This window comes from Elgaria multicarinata, chromosome 18, assembly GCF_023053635.1.
Source record: "Elgaria multicarinata webbii isolate HBS135686 ecotype San Diego chromosome 18, rElgMul1.1.pri, whole genome shotgun sequence".
Classification (NCBI taxonomy): domain Eukaryota; kingdom Metazoa; phylum Chordata; class Lepidosauria; order Squamata; family Anguidae; genus Elgaria; species Elgaria multicarinata.
The window spans coordinates 1,002,571-1,023,580 of NC_086188.1; the positions used below are offsets into that span (position 1 = coordinate 1,002,571).

The 21,010-nt window shown below is 42.2% G+C and overlaps 1 protein-coding gene across 1 annotated transcript; it reads left to right on the plus strand.

Moving 5' to 3' along the window:
- The first annotated feature begins 313 nt into the window (after positions 1-313).
- Positions 314-20,657, plus strand: BCL7A (BAF chromatin remodeling complex subunit BCL7A). The gene is made up of 6 exons (XM_063144189.1): positions 314-415; positions 9,591-9,672; positions 12,010-12,106; positions 16,227-16,394; positions 17,589-17,710; positions 18,787-20,657. Exons 1-6 carry the CDS (start codon positions 324-326, stop codon positions 18,859-18,861), a joined length of 636 nt encoding a protein of 211 aa, XP_063000259.1. The 5' UTR covers positions 314-323; the 3' UTR covers positions 18,862-20,657.
- The last annotated feature ends 353 nt before the right edge of the window (positions 20,658-21,010 follow it).

A 21,010-nucleotide genomic window follows, 5' to 3' on the forward strand; every position in this document is an offset into this window, starting at 1 on the left:
TCTCCTTCCGCCGCCGAGGCCCCGCCCCCGCTCTCCCTCGGGGGAGGGCGTTCGGAGCGGGCGGTGCGCGTGCGCTGGCGAGCCCGCGCCTGCGCGGTGCGCCCCGCTCTGCCCCCGCCCATCGCCTGCCTCAGTCACAGCATCCCTCCCTTCCTCCGAGGCGGGCTGAGGCGAGGCGGAGCGGAGCCAGCCGGGGGAGCCTTCATTGTGCGAGCGGGGGCGCCGCCGCGAGCCAGGCCGGACCTGCCGCCGCCGCGGGCCGAGGAGAGCGAAGGCGCGCCGGGATTCCCCTCAGCTGCTCCAGCCGCCTCCGCCTCAGCAGCATGTCGGGCCGGTCGGTGCGGGCCGAGACCCGCAGCCGGGCCAAGGATGATATCAAGCGGGTGATGGCGGCCATCGAGAAAGTGCGCAAATGGTGAGCGAGGAGGAGGAGGAGGAGGAGAGCGAAAGGCGGCTTTCTTACTCTCACAACCCCCCACCCGCGGTCTCTCTCTAAGGCTTCGGAGGGGGAGGAAGAGGAAGGAGGCCGCCCCCTCCCCTCCGCGAGAGGGAGGGAGGGAGGGAGGGGGCGGCGCAGGACACCGCCACGCGCCCCCGCCCCGCCCCACACCCTCAGGAGCCCCCCCGGAGAGCGTGAGTGGGTGGGTGGGTGCGAGAAGCCCCCTCCTCTCGCGTACACGAGGCCCTGCTCTCCCTCCCTCCCCCCGCCTCCTCCTCCTCTCTGGTTGCATCTCTCTTACACCTTATTCCGGCTCTTTAGTCGTCTTCTCCCCCCCCCCCTTCCCGGAGTAGCCTTTTCCTCCTTCCTATAGACCCCCCCCTCAATTCTTTGTATCTTCCCCCTCGGCCCTTCATGGGTTGCCTCCCTCCTCTGCCCCATAATTCTGGGCGGGGGAAGCTCCCTCCAACTCCCTCTGAAGGCACCTTGGGGCGCCCCCGCCCCTTTCCTCTGGCTCGCCCCCCTCCCGTTAGTGCCTTGAGAACCGCTGGGGTTTCCCCTCCTTTCCTTTCCCCATCTTCGTTCCCCCTCACCCCCCAACTCCTCGTGGGTGTTTCCATTGATGTAGCGCGCTCTCTCTCTCTCTCCCTCTCTCTCTCTCTCTCACACACACACATATCTGCAGGGCCCCCATAATTAGGCCAGGCTCTCCATCAACGCCCCCCACCCACCTTTAAGGATTTCTGGCACTTCTTTCCCTCGTTAGCCTTCTGCCCACCCGTAACTGCCCCCCCTGCGCCCACATCCCCTCCGGTTTTCTTTTTCCCAAGGTTAGTTTCTCAATTCCTTGTATTGTTCCTGTCTTATTATTTCCCAGTAATAAAGCTGAAACTCCCCATCAGCTCCCCCATTCTTTCCCTTGCTCCCTTATCCTTCCTGCTCTTCCTTTTACATGTATCTGCTGCTCGTCTTCCTGCTCTTTCAGTTGACTATCCCTCCCTTGGGCTTTTGTCCCACCTGCTCTCCTCCCTTTTGTTAGCTTCGCTCCACTCTCATTTAGGACCCTTGTTGAACTAGCCCCATGCACTTTGGGTGCTTTCCCCCTTTATAGACCTTGTATCTTCCCCTGCCTTTTGTCCTCCACTTTCTATTGTCCTCCTCAACCAATCCTTTTAAGATCCCCTTCCCCGTCTTCTCCACTGACAGACCTGCTTGCACATCTCCATTGATCCTACCCATTTATTCTTCTTCCCACCTGCCCCCCTTGGATCTCCCTGTCCAGCCATGGACCTGAATTCCTGGCATCAGTTCCTGGATTGGCCGGGCCAGATGACTTCTCCACTCATGTCTTCTCTCTGCCAACTCTGTCTTGTGAACTGGCTGTGTGTTGCCCCAAGTAACCCTTTCCCGCTCATCCTGACGGGTATATATATACATGTATGTATATGCCTAGTGTGTCTCATTATTTCATATACTGTTCTGTTGAACCCCTCGTAGGAGTGTGTGTGTAGGGAATCCCTAACCACCGTCTCGGAACTGCCCTCCCCTTTCACACCCATCATGGCCCTTTCCCCCTACCATCTGCCCCTTGACATGAAGCTGCCCTATATTCAGAGTCTCATCATTGGTCCATCTAGCCCAATATTGCTTAGTGATTCCAGCATTCTTTGGTGGAGTCTTTTCCATGTGCTTGAGATCTTTTAACTGGAGACACCAGAGATTGAATCAGGAGCCTTTTCCAGGCAAAACATGTGCTGCACCTCAGTGTACCTAATAAGCTCTCCCTTCATCAGTTTTAAGGACATTTTCCTCACCTCCTCTCTTTCCCAGTGGACATATTACTGCTTTCTGTGATGATTAGCGTAGCATGTTTTCTAGAATGCGAATGGCAGCCGCTTCACAATATCTTCTTGAGCTGCCTTTTGCCCCTCAGTGGTCTCATCCCTCTTCCACTGACCTTTTGCTGTTTCAGCTGCTTTTCTCTTTGTTTAAGTTCCCTCTGATCATCCCTGAAGTGTAATTTTGTTTCCATTTGTTTGAATTGTGTGAGTGGGGAGAAGGTATGATAAGGTATGTTATGTGTCTTTAATTTTTTTAAAAAAATATCAGAATTAAATTTTAAATATGGGTGAGGAGAAGTACAGTGAAAAGGGCAGGCAGATGTGTGACTTGGGGTCACCACTATGAAAGCAATGCTTCATCTTTTGCTTCAACATCTTCATGTACTTTTGAGTGTGATTTGGCTTAAATGCTTTTTTTCATACACATGTCAGAGAGGAATCTTGAAGCAAATAATTTTGCATAAAGTTTACCATGTCTAATGGGAATGGGTCAACCAGATGGATTCATTTTAAAGGTTTTTAGTTTCATACTGCAAATCAAATGTGCTCGCTTGTATGGTTTAATTCTGGTGATTTAAATTCTGAAAGGGAGGATATAATTGCTACTTGAATTTGTTTGAAATTATATAATTAAAGGTTGTAACCTTGGTAAAATCATCGCCTTTTGTCAAACCTTTACAACATGTTAGCACTTTATTCTTTTGTGGGAGGTTTTGTGTAGTTTTTATTGTGTACATTATTGTGGCATAGTTAAACAATACTGTGAAATGGTTATTGAAGCACAATAGGCAATCAGAGTGCAGTTTGGTATTTTTGGATCAGATAACATGGTATGAATGTAATTCTAGAGAGCCTTATTTTGTTTAAACAACTTGATAGGGTTTTTAGCAATTTTAACCTATTTTGTGTTACACCATTGCACAGCTCACGCTGAGCAGCATTTTCAGATTCGGAATAGTTCAAGGATTTTATGTTTGATGAAATATAGTCCAATTCCTATGTAGCAAATTCCCTAGGTGTTTGTAAACAAGCAGAATATAGAGAAATAGGTTTACACCCCTCTTTACTCTCCTGATTACAGTTTTAAAGATGTGGGGTTTGTCAATAGTCCAGTTCAACTTGTCTTGGACAAAGAACCAAACCCCCCCCCCCCCGCCCCCATGCACGCAGTGAAAAGAGATTTCAGAATTAAAATCCAAGCCATTGTATTGAAAAGCTGAGACACTGACAACCCTGATGATAGTACAGTGTTCTAGGGATAATGCTTCTCTGTGGTTAAGGCAATGCTGGTGGCTGGTTCCTAGGAGCCAGCATAATGCAGGGAGGGATGACAAGACTCCTTATCTACACCATTGTAGGCAACCTCTTGATTCTCTGTTTGTTGTGTTTTACTGAAGGCAAGCGTGTGTCTTGTTTCCTTTTGTCATACTTTGGCAAAGGCATGGGAAGAAGAGGAAATGAGAAAGCTTTCTTCTTGCTCAACAAATAAACCAGGCGAAACTTTTTTTGCCAGCATTTTCAGTTGTCATAGCAACCCCACACAGGTGATCACACTGGCTTATTTCTTCAAAAGGAGATTGATGGGGATTCGGCAGAAATTTTGTAAACTTCAATCCTGACACAGCAAACTGTTTTTAAGGGCAACCATCCAATTCTTGAAAGGGTTGTTCATGCTACTAATTTATGTAGACCTGACTCTTTTTTTTTAAAATGAACAAAACAGATCTTTTTTCTTCCTAATAAGTTGGGGGAAAGTATGCAATTTGTTTCCGTAGAGAACAACAAGCAAACTCTTTACTAATGTGCAATGAAGTTTTGTTGGATAGTTCTATATTCTGATTCGGTACTCTGTAAATGAAAGATTATTGGTGTGAAATTACTGTATAACTTTGTCTTGCTTCTGTTTGCTGAATTGTATTGAAGGCTTAATGACAGCTGTAGAAAAAATGCTGTTGCTAATACTTTTTGTGCTGGATCACAACTAATGTTTGATGCTGTTTAGGGAAAGTAAGCCTCTGAGAGTTGGTGGGGGCGTTATGATCATCTTAATAGGATTGCAGCCTTAGAGCTGGCCAAGCGTCTAAGAATCTAGAATAGTGAACAGTTTTGCTGTCTACAATTTGAATATTGTACCTTCTAGCTGTCCTACTATCTCCTGGACCCTGATTTTAGTGGGTTTTCGCATTTCAGCCAACTACTATACTAGCTGACAAACACTTCCCATTTTGAAGACCCTCATGTTAGAGAGTGATAGGAGATGTGGGGGTGGGGGGGGGGGAAACATTAGAAGTCAAGGTTTCTGGATTGGAATCTGCACTTCAATACTCTTAAAAGTTGCATGGTGTTCATTGGGGCCTCTACTTTTAGTGATATTTCTTTGTAGTAGAAGGAAGCAATCATTCCCTTATAGAGGTATTTGATTAATTGCATGAGTTTTAGTAAATTAAATATGCATAAATTTGCATTTTTGCTTTTTTAGAAGTATAGGCATTAGTTTAGAGGCATTTCTCTTCTCAAGCAAGAAAGTTCCTGCAACTGGATTCTCCAAGTACTTTTATTTAAAATAAAATGTTTTAAAGATCTGAGGGGGAATGATTAATTGCAGACACCCATTTAGTCAATCAGAATGATTTCAGTTAATGAACTGATAAATGTAGTAAGCCTTCCATTGCCAGTTTTCTTATCTCCTTTCTGTTGTATGTGTGTTCCACTGAACTCCCGGGCTCTAGATCTGGGTCTGCATACGTGGGTATAGGCTGCTTGCCACTAGTACCCTGCTTCAGCGATCCAAAATGAGACCAGTGGTTCATAATTGTAGTCATTCGGGTGTGTGTGGGTGGGTGTGTTAAATGCAGTTGAACCCCAGAGGCAACAAATTCGGTGGCAGATAGTATGACAGTCTTCATGATAAATTTTATAATAAAGATAATTCACTGGTCTCATGGCTTGGGAACCCCCAAACCATAACCTTTCTCATGCACCTTTTCCTTGTATATGTTGACAGAGCCTGCAGTATGGTCACTGCCTCACTCCATTTTTATTCTTTTTAAACAAATGTTTTACATAAATGTACATACCTTGACAACCTGCTAAGAACAGTTGGAAAGGAGCAATTAGTGTGTGCATGAAATTACTGAGATTTCAATTGTATTGCTGAGTTAAGTTTAATTACTGGGGTTTTAAAGTGGAACATTTGGCTCTGCTCTGGCCAAAAATCATGGTTCATCCCCTGGAGCCATGAGCACAATAACTGCCAGCTGGATAATTGACTCAAAGGAAATAAGCAGAGGATGAGTGTTTTACAGTGAGACACAGATATGGTGAGTGCCCCATATATCGTAGGAATCTATCGAGAGTGCCTTTGAACAAACCTCTAAACAGCTATCTTGTTTCCACCCGAATCAAGTTCATTTAACCAATCTTATGTACATGCATGCGTCATACCTATCACCTTATGGCATAAGGCTTTTGCTACTGGCAGGACAGTGGTTGATAAATTAATATAAAGCCTGTCTCCTTTGTAGTGTAGTAATTCATACTCACATTTAACAAGGAGTAAAGTATTAGGGTACTTTATCTGCCTTCCAGATATTTTGGACTATAACTCCCATAATGCTGGACCATTGGCTGTGGGAGCTGTAGTCCAAAATATCTGGAGGGCACTGGGTTGCCTGCCCCTGCTTGTACCATTCCAGCGTGAAGTATGTCACTTGGGACCTCATTCTCTTATTAGTGGTGCCCTGGCATGTTATTGAAAGACCCTAAAGGCAAAATGACCTAGTGGGTTAATATTCTACAAAAATGTTCTGCTATTGCTACCACTCAATGTGCTTAATGAACGCCCACAGACTTGCATCACTCTCCACACTTGTTTGGGCCTAACTGCTGAGAGCAGACACGGCATTTCTTATGTTGTTGCTGCTGACATAGGTGATGTGAGAATTGAGAGATGCCTCTACAGCAGAACTGGTTTCTTCAGCCTCCAGTCAAACATCTGCTTGAGACATAAAGCTTTATTGTGCAGTCTTCCAGTGTCCTGATAGTGTTGATTGTCTGTGGCTTAATGATTGGAGCAAGATTTCCCCCTTCTGAGGCATACAGATTTCTGCTGGTTCAATGTGCATATCTGAAGCCAAGGTTGTGGAGTAAGGGGGCACAGCCTTCTCTTTATCAAGTCCCCCCCCCCCCCGTAATTAGCTTTAAAGCATCTAAAATGGTCTTTTAGGCATGTAGTGAAATAGGGACCTGAAGAAGTCATATAATGAAGGGATTTATCTTAATATCCAACATAGATGCCCATTGAGTATTGTGCTCATATGTGCAATATATACCTTTATTTTCTCTGCAAACACAGGGTATACCCCAGAAAAAGCCAGATGCACCTAAAACCCATTAAAGGCTTGTGTTTAATGATGTGAAGTAATATTGATTTGAGTGGTACTTTCAAGAAGCTTAATCTGAGAGATGAGACATTCTTGGGGTTGTCTGTTACAATGCTGTTTGGATAAAAGATGGTTGCCATAATCCATGGTGTGCAAATCTTTGTGAAGAAAAGGGTTTCCCACACTCAGATCTGTATGTGTTCATGCTCCCCAAATTTGAGCGATACTGTAATAGGCAATCTTTATCCACAGGTACAGCAGTCCCCATTCAGCCTTCCGCTGCTCCCTTAGTTTTCTAGAACAAGGCAAACTTCATTGTGCCTTTTACAAAACAATAGAGAAGGGTATAGGGAAACTAAGAAACAAAAAAAGTGACTACAAAGCAACAAATGTACGGGGACAAATAAATGTTCCATATTAAATGAATTTAAAATGATTGATGCTAGTGGGTAAAGAGGACGAAATGCCTGTCTTAAAAAGTAATGGGGAAAATTGTAGAACAGATCAGCCTCTGTGGGATGGAATCCTAACTAAGCATTGGGGATACGGATGAATTCTCTCTTTGGTTTTGCTGTACTATACAAGTGTTACAGTTGGGGGATAGAGTAAGAAGACAAATCATTGTTCAGTGTAATGAGCTGAATTGTGTAAAGTAGTGCTTCTGATTAGAGACTTTTTGTTTAAGGGCAGGAAATTAAGGCTAAGCAATATTTTTAAATCAGAGGGTCAAATTCTTTTAATATTGAATAGCTACAATTCTAGGCCTATCTTTAAAATTTCCTTTTTTCTAATACTGGGGAAATGGAGCTTGTATTCTATATTCTTGCTAGCACCACTCTGCACTGAAGTTCTCGGATCCTCTAAGCATTACATGCTTAAGCTCATATCCAAAGAACTATGCAGCTAATGTCACATGGCCAAGGTAACTTTGGACTTGTATTTCCTTTTGGGGGAGAATTTCAAAAGAAGTAGCGATGGAGTGGGTTGGCTTCTCAAAGGGGGGAAATCAGCCTATTTCACACACCTCCAGTAGCACTCCAGATTCTAGCCAACTGATAGTTATGTCAGCCCATGTAGTGCTGAATTCAGTGCCCATGATTCTCTGCGTTGTTCTTCACCACCTTCACAGTCTAACTTTAATCCTATGTGTAAAAGTTAAGTCAAATCAAACTTCTCAATTGAAGACTATGAGAAAAATCAAAGAAGAGTCAAAGTATCAAGGATAACTTTCATTCTAGATTTTTTTTAAAGTTACTAATATCGGGTTTCCTCCTGTATTCTGCAGTCTGTCGAGTGAAGATGCTGTGTGTGTGGCTGCTTTGAGATGCTAACAGGTATCTTGAGCTTTTGGTTTTTCAATGCAGCATCTCTAATAATTTGATGTTGGAAGAAGTCCAGTGGACTAAAGACAGTCCAGTCTTTGTTTTCATAACCGGAAACACTTTGACAGTGTCTGGTGTTCAAGAGAAGAGCAGAGAGTTCATTCACCCAAAGCACCGCTTGTCTTAACTGCTACATTTGCAAGTTTAAGCTGAATTCCATTTCAGGAGGTTTCTGACTTTCAGTTGTAGGGCAGGGTGGTGGATGGAGCCAAACTATTTATAATGTTGTGCTTCAGGATCTGAAGCTGTTATGATAGTTCAGAATTGTAGTAGCATGTATAAAATGCACATTGCTTACAGAAATGTCAGTGTAATACATCCAGCATTTTTCTAATGCAACGCTAAAAGTAGCTTGGTTCCGATTTCCAGATGGAGAGGACCAGTAATAGCTACTGGAAAGAATAGGAGCACTATAGCAACAGAGGGGTCAATACAGATCTTCAAGTGTCTCTCCTAAAAATTGAAAAAAAGCTTTATAGTATTGCAGAAAATATAATTTATACCACTTCCCATCATATTGTCATTCTAAAAATTCATCTAAATCTCAGACAGTCTATTCCGCAAATGAAAGCTTGCAGCCACATCAGGCACGCCAGGGGATTTGCCTTATCCCATTCTATTTCTGTTGTCTATGCGCTTTTGATGCTCACCCTTGCTGCAGATAGTGCACAGTCCCAGTTGCCATCTGCCTTATGTCCCGATGCAGATGTATTTGTGTGGTATCATAAGGTGCTTCAGATGTGATGCCAAATCATGGTTTGACATTGCTAGAATGCACTCTGGGGAGCTTTGGGCTCAGGTGCTGCCCCCTCCCCTCATGTGTAGAAAATTTCCTGCCTCTTACTTGGTTTGGGGCAAACCATTGCTTTCTCTTTCTCCTGACTTGGCAAACTGTGATTTGTCATTTAAACTATGATTTGCCATCCTTCACTACATATCCTTAACTTCTCCAAAAATTTGCTTTCTGAGCCTCAAAGTTTCCCATTATAGAAAGCTATCGCCAGCTGTTTATCATTTCCATACTGTTTGGATTTTGCACAAAGGGCTGGAGGGCGTACATATGTTCTTTTGTAATATCCTGTCTCTGGGAATCTGGATTTGGACAGATCAGATTTTGACCTGGTGTGTTTCCAGGCATACATAGGAATCATCTCTTTATCTTAAACATCTTTAACTGTCGGTCTTGAGAAACCCCTGGAATTGATGGCAGTTGTCAAGTGCCTTCATCAAACCACATAGCATGTATCCTTGTGAAATACTGTGTGTTGCCAAAATGTGAATGGGAAGACTTCATTCTCTCTTGGTTTGTAACTCCAAATTCTGAGCCTGTGCCAACAAGAAGAATGATGAAGATGCTTGCTAGAAACAAAGATAATGTATCTTTTGTCTTCAATACAGATAACTGTACATATTTGGTAAGGTTCTCAGTTCAGCAGAAGAGTATACAAGCAATTTGAATAGCTCATTGAATTCTTTCCTCAATATATACATTACTGTAACTGCTTTGAATATACTGTTTTGAATTAATATTAACTTTGTTTTGTAGGGAGAAGAAATGGGTGACAGTTGGTGACACATCCCTCAGGATTTACAAATGGGTACCAGTAACAGAGCCCAAAGTAGATGATGTAAGTACTTCTAGAAGTCTTGAATAAAACTGTGGAATCTTGGAATTGCTGAATAGAAACCTTCAAGGTGATCCACCGTGTAGTCGCAGAGAAAAGGCTTGAGATTGGGTGTGGGCTGAATAGGAGTCCTGGAGGAAGCGAAGCTTTCTCTTTCCTCTGGGCCTCCACGTCCCCAGGTGTTAAGGAAACTTTCCAAAGCAAAACACTCTCCAGTGGAATGGAAGACGCAATCGCGTTGTGTGGTGTTCATATTTAATTGGAAAGTTTGTGACCGAGAAGAGGACAGCTTTGCTTTGCTTATAACCGCTTTGTTAAATGGATTTTAAAAAAACAGGCCAGGAGTCCTTTTCCAGAGCCAGCACCTATTATGCACTGTTGCAATCAACAACATGTTGGCATCACGGAAAGTTTATTTTAAAGACAAAACAGGTCTCTTTGAAAAGTTATCTTCCTATTTTTCAGAGGCAGACACTAATGCTATTCTGCCCACACAGAGCCACTTTGGGATTGCAATGCAATGGCGAGGATTACATCATATAATTGTCTTTATAGCCACCTGTCTACAATTAACTAAAATATGCATTTATTGCACAGCCATGCATACGCGTTGCTGTAATGCTTTCACCTGTTTTTCTGTAGAGGAATATGTAAGTGCTGCTGAGAGCAGAAACCCCGACATTGAGACCAAGCCTTCTGTAGCCTGAAGCTGCCATCGGGCCATCTGCTCCTAATTCTGAGAGTGTTGCCTGACCCTAATGCTCTCATTTCTGAGCTGTGCCCTCCCCTCTTTGCCCCCTTCCAAGCATCTGGCTTTTCATTCTCTCAGCAGGCCCTGGGGTGTGCTGAGAGTGGTGCAGCTGGCACTTTCTCCTAGGAGACCAATTACGTCACCTTCTAATTGAAAATGCCGCATCCTTTTTCATGCATGGATTTTTCACAGGATGGATACTGTCATCTTCCACTTCGCTGCCGCTTTGTCTTCTGGAATGCTGGTAGCATTTTGGGGAAGTGGGTTGACTCATGGTCCACATAGCATCCAGCTAGGCTTGCAGTTTCATGTTGATCCAACTGCTGTCTCTGCTAGTGTAGATAAGAATACATTATTTAAATTATTTTTTTTTAAAAAAATAAAATGTTTTTTAAAATGTCAGAAGCAGTAAGAACTTTTTAAAAGCTTGCTCACTGTAAGTCTGAGCTTAATACAAACTAGTTCAAACAAAACCAATAATTTTATAATCTTTTAAAACTGAAACTGTAGTCCTGTGTAAAAACCAGTATCACAGCACATTGAATTAAAAGCTGTTTTCCTATATATGAACATTTCTATACTGCTTTTAATTTTTTTAAAAAATATCGGAAAATGGTTCACAAGATAAAATCATTATAAAGTATCATAAAACCAACCATTAAAATAACCTGGAGTAGCTGGGGTTGGCAATGCTAATGATCAAGGAAACGCTCATGCGAGCAAATATGTCTTAAATTATTGGCAGAAACACGCTGCGTTAGGAGCTAGTTTGATCTCAGTGGGGAGGTCATTCCACATGGTGGGTGCCCCAGTTGAGAAGGTCCTCCTCTGCACCACAGCCAAATGAACACCAGTAGTCGTGGTTGAGTAAACGAGCCTGCTCCTCAGAACATGTGGCCTCTATAGAGGAAGGCGGTCTCTCAGATAACTTGGTCTTCATTTGTTTAGGGCTTTATAAACCAGCAGTAACCCCCTGAACGTGGCTTGGTAGCTTCTTGGCAGCTAGCGTGGAACTTTTGGCCCAGGGAGAGTGACATGTGTGCACTCCAGCCACTGCCTTCTGCGCTAAGGGCAGCCTCACACAAAGTGCATTACAGCAGTCCAGTCGTGAGGTTACCAATGCTTGGATCCCTGTGGCCAGGCTATCCCTGTTCAGAAATGGTCGTACCTGTCCCTATAGAGGGAGTGCAAACCCATCCAAGACAGGTGAATTGCCAGCTCCTGAACCCAGAAACTTCCTCCTCAAACCCCCCCCCCCCCAAGCCTCCATCTTACCCAGAAACAATTTTAGCTGGTTGGAATTATATAAAGAAGAAGCCATAGGATAAATGTATATCTTTTGAAGTAGACCATTATAAATACCTATACAATACATCATATGCAATATTTACTTAAAAATATATCCTGCCTTTCTGTTTGTTTGTTTGTTTGTTTGTTTTTAAAAAGCAAATCAAAACCATCCTTGATGACTTACCACAAATGTATAGGTTTGGAACTGGGGGCCAAGAATTAGCAGGTTACTACAGTGCTGAGATCCAGTTTCAAGAAACTGACTTAAACTCATGATTTTTACTCCCTCCGTTCCTCAGAAAGCCAAGAACAAGAAAAAGGGTAAAGATGAAAAGTGTGGTTCTGAGGTTACTACTCCAGAGAACAGCTCTTCTCCTGGGATGATGGATATGCATGGTGAGTGGAGCCAGGAGGCAGGGCCAAGGCTGGCAATGGTGGGTTTTGGCGGGGAGAGCTTCCAGACATGTGCACTTGGTTTTCACATGGATTGAAAAGTGGCTTGCCCTTCTTCTTGCATGCAGCATTTGGTTGTATAAAAGTACAGAATAAAAATTGAGATAACTTCTAATCCCTCTTGATGTTGTTTCATTCGAGACAATTGAACCTTATTTCTAGCAGCAGACTTCATGCTATAATTCACAAGGCTGTTAGCAGCAACCTCAGCTTTTAAAGTACAACAGTGGACTTAGGTGGAGCTGCTCCAGAGAGCACTTTGCAAGCAAGTTTTGTGGTGCATGAATGCTGGAGGATTTGGTAATGGCAACCTTTGTCCGATACAGACAGAAAAAAAGAAACCAGTAGGAAGGGAGGGTAGCATTTGATAAGTGAGCTTAGCCCCACTTTTTAAGAATTGAAATTATAGCATCAGATAAACTTTGAAAGCAATGAGGCAGCATCCTGCTTTCTGAGCACTGGCGGAGTCAGTGGGCAGGTATCTATTGCAACAGTACTGCTAACGTAAATTGTGTTGCGTTTGGGTAAAGAAGCTCTAGCACAGCGCCAAGAGCAACGCTTTCCCCCAGAAAACCTGTTGCACCTGTAAGCACTATTGGTGTTGCACTAGAAATAGTTTATGCTAACACAATGTAATTTATGTTCATGAGGCCTAAGATTTCTCCTGACTTAGACGGAAGGTATAGCAAATTTCACTGTGAGCCTTGGAGAAGTTCAGAAACTCTCTGTGACAACTGGGTGATTTCCTTGGCCTTCTTTTACCCATTCCAGAGCTGGGGTTCAAGAGTGGAGTGGGGAGCTTTCCCCTGGAGTCAGGCTGGGCCTCAGATGCACACTGAGACCCTTCTGAAGCTCAGTGTATGTAGGTGAGGTCACAAACAAGACCTCGCCTCTGCTCCTCAGGATGTGGTACTGTTGTTTTTATGTTTTTGATGGTTTTAAATTTTGTATATTTTTAATGTTTACTGTTTTTAACTTTTGTAAACCACCCAGAGAGCTTCGGCTATGGAGCGGTATATAAATGTAATAAATAAATAAATATGGGTGGCAACTGCAATTTTGACAGCTAACCAGAATTTGTTTGTAGCCCCTTGGAGATTACGTTGGACACATTGAAACCAGCCCTCTGCTCCTGGGGCATCAGCTACTTAAATGCATCTTTGAGAAGTGATTTGCTCAGCCTTCCTTGGAAGGCCTCTGGAGATTGTGCAGCCTTCCTACCTAGCAACTAAAGAGATTGCCTTTGTGATCTGATTGTCAGGAATGTTTTCCTAATGTTTCATTTAAATCCATTTATGCTCATTAAACCCATTTGCAGTCTTTGCACCATATTGTATTTTATATTATGGTTTTATACTTTGAATGTTTTTAATTTTTGTGAACCGCCCAGAGAGCTCCGGCTATTGGGCGGTATAGAAATGTAATAAATAAATAAATAAATAATGATAAGCACACCATAAACAGTATTCTGAGAAACAGGGAATTTCATTCTTGGAGATCCTGCATTTCATCTCTCTTATTACTCCAGTTTCCGCTAGCTGCATTTTATTAACTTTTTAATAGTGCTGCTCCAGATTCTCATCTGATGTCAGAGGACATTCTGGGTCATGGGGTGTGTGTCTTTCCCCCTGTTGTATTTGTCCCTGGAAAGCCTCCAACCTGATAAAAGTGAATCTGGAAAATTAAGGCTTTTTCTCCGGAAGCATGTGTGTTTGAAAGATTAACACTTAAAGTGAATCATTAAATGTTACCATGGTTACCACCAGTGGAATCTGTAATTTTCCAATTCTGGATGTCTCACTGAGAGGCAAAGTAGGTAAGGCGGTAGCTTTTATTAGCCAGCATCTTTCAGCAAGTGTGTGTGGGAGCCACTGAAACTCTACAGAGGAGTTCTTCAGTCAGCTGCTGTGGCCAAAGCCACTCTCTTATTTGAACTTACACCAGTTTTAAAATCTTTTCACTGGTTGCCAGTTAGTTTCTGGGCGAAGTATAAAGTGTTGGTTATCACCTTTAAAGCCCTACATGGTTTGGGTCCGGGCTACCTGCGGGATCGCCTTCTCCCGTACAATCCGCCCCGCACACTCAGGTCTTCTGGGAAGAATTTACTCCAGCCAACCAAAACAAGGCTGACAACTATTACCCAGAGGACCTTTTCTTCTGCTGCTCCCAGTTTGTGGAATGGCTTGCCGGGAGAGATTCGTCAACTTACCAGTCTTCTGGAATTTAAGAAAGCCATAAAGACTGATCTCTTCTGGCAGGCCTACCCAGTTGAATTTTAAGATTTTAAAATTCAATAATTTTTTAATAATTTGCTGCTTTTAATAATGTATTAGTTTTAAATGTTTTAATTATTTATATGTATTTTATTGTGCTTGTATTTGTGTTGTACCCCACCTCGATCCAGAGGGAGAGGCAGGTAACAAATATTATATTAACTGAGCTATGCTTTATTTTGTTCAAATAAAATGTCATCCTTGTTTCCCAAGTGCAGCCATGTGCTTAAGATGTAGAAGAGGTGATAGATTGTAGAAGAGGTGATAGATTTTAGATTGTCGGATGTTTTATTATGTTCCACCCAGAGAGCTTTGGCTATTGGGCGGTATAAAAATGTAATAAATAAATAAATAAATAAACCCATGGAATGCACTCTGTCATACTGGCTCCGGGGAGGAGTGTAGCAGAGCATGTGCTTTCCGTGTGTGAAGCCATCCTAGACCTTTTGAACATCATATGAAGCTTCCTTCGTACTGAGTCAGATCTTAGGCAAATGTAGTATAAGTAGGATGTGGACTTGTGGATGGTATAGTTGCTTGACTTCTTTTTGCTATGATTGCAAGCCGGTACAAGTGGTGGATTATTTATTTATTTTTGCTGCCTCTTCCTATTCTTTGTGTTTGCATGACAACAGCTATTTTCTTTTTAATGAGAGTAGCTTGGCTATTACACCGTAGGCTACTGTGGAGCAAATTCTGGACTCAACATCACTGTCCTAGATTTAGAACGGCCCTTTCACCTCTTAAGTGTCCAATAATATGATTGATTTGATTGATTGATTACATTTATATACCACCCCATAGCCGAAGCTGTCTGGGCGGTTTACAGTAGTTAAAAACAGTGAACATTAAAAAGTATACAAAATTTAAAACCATCAAAAACAAACAGTATAAAAACAACGGTATCCATTTAAAAACAACAGTTCTGGGGTCCGTTAAAAAAACAAAACTTAGCATTGTTAAATGCTGTTAAATGCCTGGGAGAAGAGAAAAGTCTTGACCTGGCGCCGAAAAGATAACAATGTTGGCACCAGGCAAGCCTCATCGGGAGATCATTCCGTAATTGGGGGGCCACCACTGAGAAGGTGGTAAACTAAATCCTCAAATGCCGTTGGTATTTCTCATAGGCATTACGCAGCTGGGAAGGACCTGTGAATGGCGTATCAATATTTGATGTCCAGACTAGGTGAGGTATGATGGTAGCAGCTGTGGTTGTTGGTTCATGTGTTCCCCCCCCCACCTTTTTCCTGTGGCTCATTTTAGTATCAAAACGGGTGGAGAATGAGGGGAGCTGATCCTTCCGTCTCATGATCTGTTGCCCCAGGAACTTTTCTCAGGTCTCGTTGCCTGGTTGCAATACCAGAAGTTGTGGATGGGTGGCTGCGGCTGCAGCGTGTTTGGGCAATGGATAGTGAGGCGGTGTGTGTGTGTGTGTGTGTGTGTGTGTGTGTGTGTGTGTTAGCTCCACTCATTCACGTGCCTTTTCTGATAAAATTGGGACTGTGTTGTCCCTCTGTCCCACCCATTTTATGTGAGATGAGCAAGCAAGGCTGCCAGTGTCATGTCTAATTTGGCTCAAGGTAGGTATTTGTAGCAAAATGATCACTTGAGTTTTAACACACTTTGGTCTGGGCTGAATCTCTGGCACTGAGAACTCATATTTTATTTGAGAAGGGATGTTAGGATGTGCCAGGAGTGCAAGAGAATTCTACGTACTAAAGCAATTTATACACATGTAAGTAACATTTTTGAAATGTTGATCTTTCACCAAGCCAATCGCATTTTTACAGATGACAATAGCAACCAGAGTTCAATAGCTGATGCTTCACCGATAAAGCAGGAGAACAGCAGCAACTCAAGCCCTGCGCCGGAGCAGAACTCGACGGGGCAGGCAGATGGCCCCGGAACAAAGCCTGACGATCCTCAAGGAGATGCAAAAGAGGAGCCTGGTTCAGAAGGTAATTCATACGAATGTACTTATGGGCCTTATCCGAGCAAATAGGCCTCCCTGTTCATAATTGGTAGATGAATGTAGAAGTTAATCTTCGGGTGTTAGCAGACCTGCCGTGTCTCCCGCTTGGGTGGAAGGTTCCTAGTTGTTAAGGTCTCCCCTCTTCCTACAGCACTGAAAACAGTGTTCCTTTGTTCTAGTTACATTTTGCTTGTTGCCAGTAATACACTTCCACTGAGCTGAAGTTGTTCAATCAAAGTAAAGACCTGAAAGGCTTGCAAACTATACAGCTCACTTTCAAAGTCACTTTCAAAGTCATGCAGCTTTGATATAATTGATCACTCTCTCCTACTTGATACCTTTTATGCCCCATGTCTCTATAACTGCATCGGCTCATTCCCTTCCTACCTGTCTGTTTGCTCTTCTGACATTTCCCCCGGTGGAAGTTCTTCTCTCTGTTCGGGCCTCTCGGGCCCAATGTTCACAAATGTCCTTAAATGCCAGCTTATACCTTCAACATGCCCACGTGGCTGTGCCTCCCTCTAGTGGCTGGCTGAAGAACCTTCTAGCCTGTTGATTTGTTACTGAATTTGATATACCGTATTTCTTCGATTGTAAGACACACGCTAATTTCAGTACCACCAACAGAAAAAAAACACCGTAAGACACACCCGCGATTCTAAGACACACCCCATTTTTAGAGATGTTTATATGGGAAAAACGTGTGTCATAGAATCGACGAAATAGGGTAGACCTATTGCCAAGTATCACTTTCTTCTCTAGTTAAGGACAGAGATGCGTGAGAAGTATCAGCTGAGTGAAAAATTGCAATGCTGGTTCAGTTAATTAATGTAAATCTTGTGTAATAAACTAAAAAGGCATCCCTAATCAGGCCACACTTAACAAAAAATAAGTACTTTGTGCCTGCCATTTGCAGTTTTTCTTAGCGGTGTTCCTCCTTCACTCTCTCACACAAAATGGGATGCCTCTTAGAAGATGTAGGCTGCAACATAACTCTGAAATCTTCTAGGAACAAAGAAAATGTGCCTCTTTCTTCAAAAGTATTGTTTTAGCGGCAAACATATGCAGATTAAATAAATTTAAACTCATTTGATTAAATAACTAAAATTCTAATCTGGTGATTATCATAATAAAAAGCACTATATACATTGACTGAGAGCTATCTTGCCAATTCTTTCAGATGCTTCTGATGAACAGAATTCACAGTCGTCAATGGATAATTCCATGAATAGTTCAGAGAAAGTGGAAACTGAGCCTTCAGCGGAAAATGACATAACCACAGAGACATCTAAAAACTCTCAGGTAATTTATGGTGATCGATAAGGAGGTCTTCTCTTACAAATGAATTGTAACCTTAATTTAAAGCAGCATGGGGCAAGGAAAGGTCTAGTCAGCAGTCTGAATTAAGGTTTAATTTGACTTGGCAATTTGATTAACTTTAAACTTTCATATGTTTGTTGTTCAAACGACACTTAGCATTCCTTTTCATGTAGGTATTGAGTCTATTGTTGTGCTTTTCACCTTGTCTGAGCAGTGAGCTGGAAATTAATACAGGGGAAATGTGTTAAAATGTTTCAGTTGGTTTTCCAAGAAAACCTAAACTGCCAGATGTTTATCCTTTTAAGGATGGGGAACCGGTGGCCTTCCAAATGTTGGACTACAGCTCCCATTATCCATGCCCTTTGCCCATGCTGGCTCAGATTGATGGTAGTTGGAGTTCAACATCATTTGGAGGGCTACAGAACCATATATTACTTTTTTAGAAATCCCTGTTCCTTATCAAGTAAAATTTTAACAAAGGTGAAAAGTTGCAAGGACCACCAATAAGAAGAGAACAAATTCTGGAAAATTAGGGCTCATTTTCTCTTCTTTTTAAAACCCCGTCCAGAAGGTATGAACTCCTGTGTTGTTTGAATTAAAGCTGATCGTGAGGTTTTTCTTTCTTTCTTGCAGGCCTCTTGCATGTTGCTCGAACATATTGCAGTTGTCCGTAGTAGGAACAACTTCTGTTCCTCGTTTTCCCTGGCAACTGAACTTAGCCTAGGCAGTCTGCAAGCTTCAAAGATGTGTTCTGGGTTCTTTCTGATATTGTGTCTTATAGAGAAGAATATCAGTAGCAATACTTAAATGTATGTGACCTTATGTTGTGGGAGCGTACAGTAAACGCGTGCTGCCATTTTGGAAACCAGAACATACGTGGGTAACTATGAGGGCAATTACAATTATGACTGATTAGAAGAGCAACTTTTAAGTAGTGTAGCTATTTGCTGTGATACTTGCCATGTGGAGATACCTTGTACTCCTGGAATACAAGGACAATCTCTAGATTTTAATTAAAGCTGATGCTAATTCTTTCCTCTCTCTCCTCCAACGTTAAGGACTCTGAAGGGGTGCCACCGTCTAAAAAGATGAAAGTAGAAGCTCCCTCTCAACAAAACATAGACGAAATATGAACTCTAGATCCTTTCTGGCCAGTTTTTATGTAAGGTACATCAGTGGGATAAATTATAGAACAACTGTACTTAAGTATCTTCTCTTGGATGAGGACACAACTCCTACAAACTTTTCAAGTTACCACACAAAAATCCAAGAAAACCAAGCAAACGTTTAATCTCTGCAGACACTGAAAACTTTTTTTCCCCTGTGAAGCAAAACATTGAGAATTTAAGTTACTATCTCTGAAATGGTTGGATTAAACAACTCAGGAGGGGTCTACGCACTGTTTCTAATGTCAAAATTACAATTATGTTGCTGCTGTATTTTTTTCCATTCTCTATTTAACATTATAAGATATTTAAGGATGGTACAGGTCAGGTATTCTCTTCTCATGTGAAGTTCATTGTTCTGATGTGATGTCTGCTTTCTTGTTTTTGTTTTCTTGTGCCTTGTGTTTCAAAACAAAAGCAAACCAGTGCTTAATTTTTTAAACCTGTTTTTGCAACTGTCTCCATTGCAAAGTGGCCTGTTCGTACAATGCCGCTTAGGAAGCTTTTAGGCTCTGTTTTTTTTCCTATTTTATACCCTGGTGCTTTACTGTTCTAACATAGAGATAACGTGACAGAAATCAGGAAGCCATTTTCACTGTTGGAGGCCAGCGAGAACCATATGGTTGATGCTTGATTTTCCTGAAGCTACAGGGATGAGTTCTTGTTCAGTGCCCTGTATTTGAGCCGCCAAGAAGTCCTCCTGTGCAACCTCCATGGAAAAGTCTGCACAAAAACATGGCTTGCTTTGGAGAATTTCTTGGGGGAATGCATCCTTTGGGCTGTATAATGTAGTCTTTTCAAACTGATATATCTGAGGCAAACATGCTCTGCTGTTTGCTTAAAGTAGTGCTGATTTGGATAAGTATTGAGGCAAATTATGCATTTTTAAGTACTAGATCTAGTTATCTGCATCTGAGCCTTTTCTTAAAGGTAGTCCCATTATAAACACAGTTTTAAATGGGCATTTGGATGATGGGAGATGTAGTTTTGAATAGATATATTCTTAAATCATTCTTAACTGGATTTCATTATACTGTTATTTAACAAGATGTTTACGGATGCATATTCCAGGCTATGCTGTACCCGAAGCTTGTTTTTGTTTCAAGAGGAGCTTGTAAATAGCTTTGTTCCTTCCATAATCCCTCCTTCAGACATCTATGTTTATGGAAAGTTCTGTTTTATTTCTTGGATGCATCACTCGGTAATAGAGGCTGCGTGCAAACGTCATCCGTGTTAGGGGCAGTTGGAAGTGCAGGGCCACGTGCAAACATTGGGTGCTTAATTCCCATCCTGTTGTTCTCAGTGGGGCTTAGTTGTGACTAGAGCTTGCTGGATTGTGCTCAGTATTTTGCACATATAAGTAGGTGTTGACCTCATACAGTTACCTTTGAAAGCTGGGGAAGTTACAAGCTGAGTCTTGTGACGACGGAACTACAACCTGCCACCACAAAATGGTTATGCCTAGTTTGTAATGGAAGTACTGGGTGACCTCTTAAAATAAATAGCTTCCAGACTGAGCACTTTGCATAACTGTCACTTACTAAGCTTTATTTCTGCTTTCTCCAATGGTGAAATGGCTTTGAGTTTTGACTACTGTATTGCATTTACAATTATGGGAAAGGTGGGAAGGGGGTGGAGGAGCCAGTTTTGACCTTCCATCAACTGCTTATGGAGGTGTTAAACCGTAAAGAAAGCGCCCGTACGCACGTTTGAGAATATTGTCTCTTCTTACGTTGAAATAAACATTTTGCATCACATCAAAATTCAATTTGGTTGCAAATTATTCATGAAAGCAATGTGCTCCATAAAAAGTGTCTCTCTCTGCTCAGACCACAACATCCATTGAATATCTAAGAGAGACATTATGTTTGCACAATATACATTCTTAAATGATAAATTGGTTACTTCTCTCATTGTGTTTCTGCTTCAGGAGTGGGGGTGAAGACTAGTTAAATTGCAACTGGTGCAGACGTTACGTCCACATTTAACCAGGGTTTGTGTTTTTTAAAAAAACAAAACATGTTGGCTGATCTATGAAATAGACAAATATATTTTTTGAACTTTAAAAAATTGTAATTATGTAGCTTTTAATTGATCAGTGCTAAAATGGTCCATG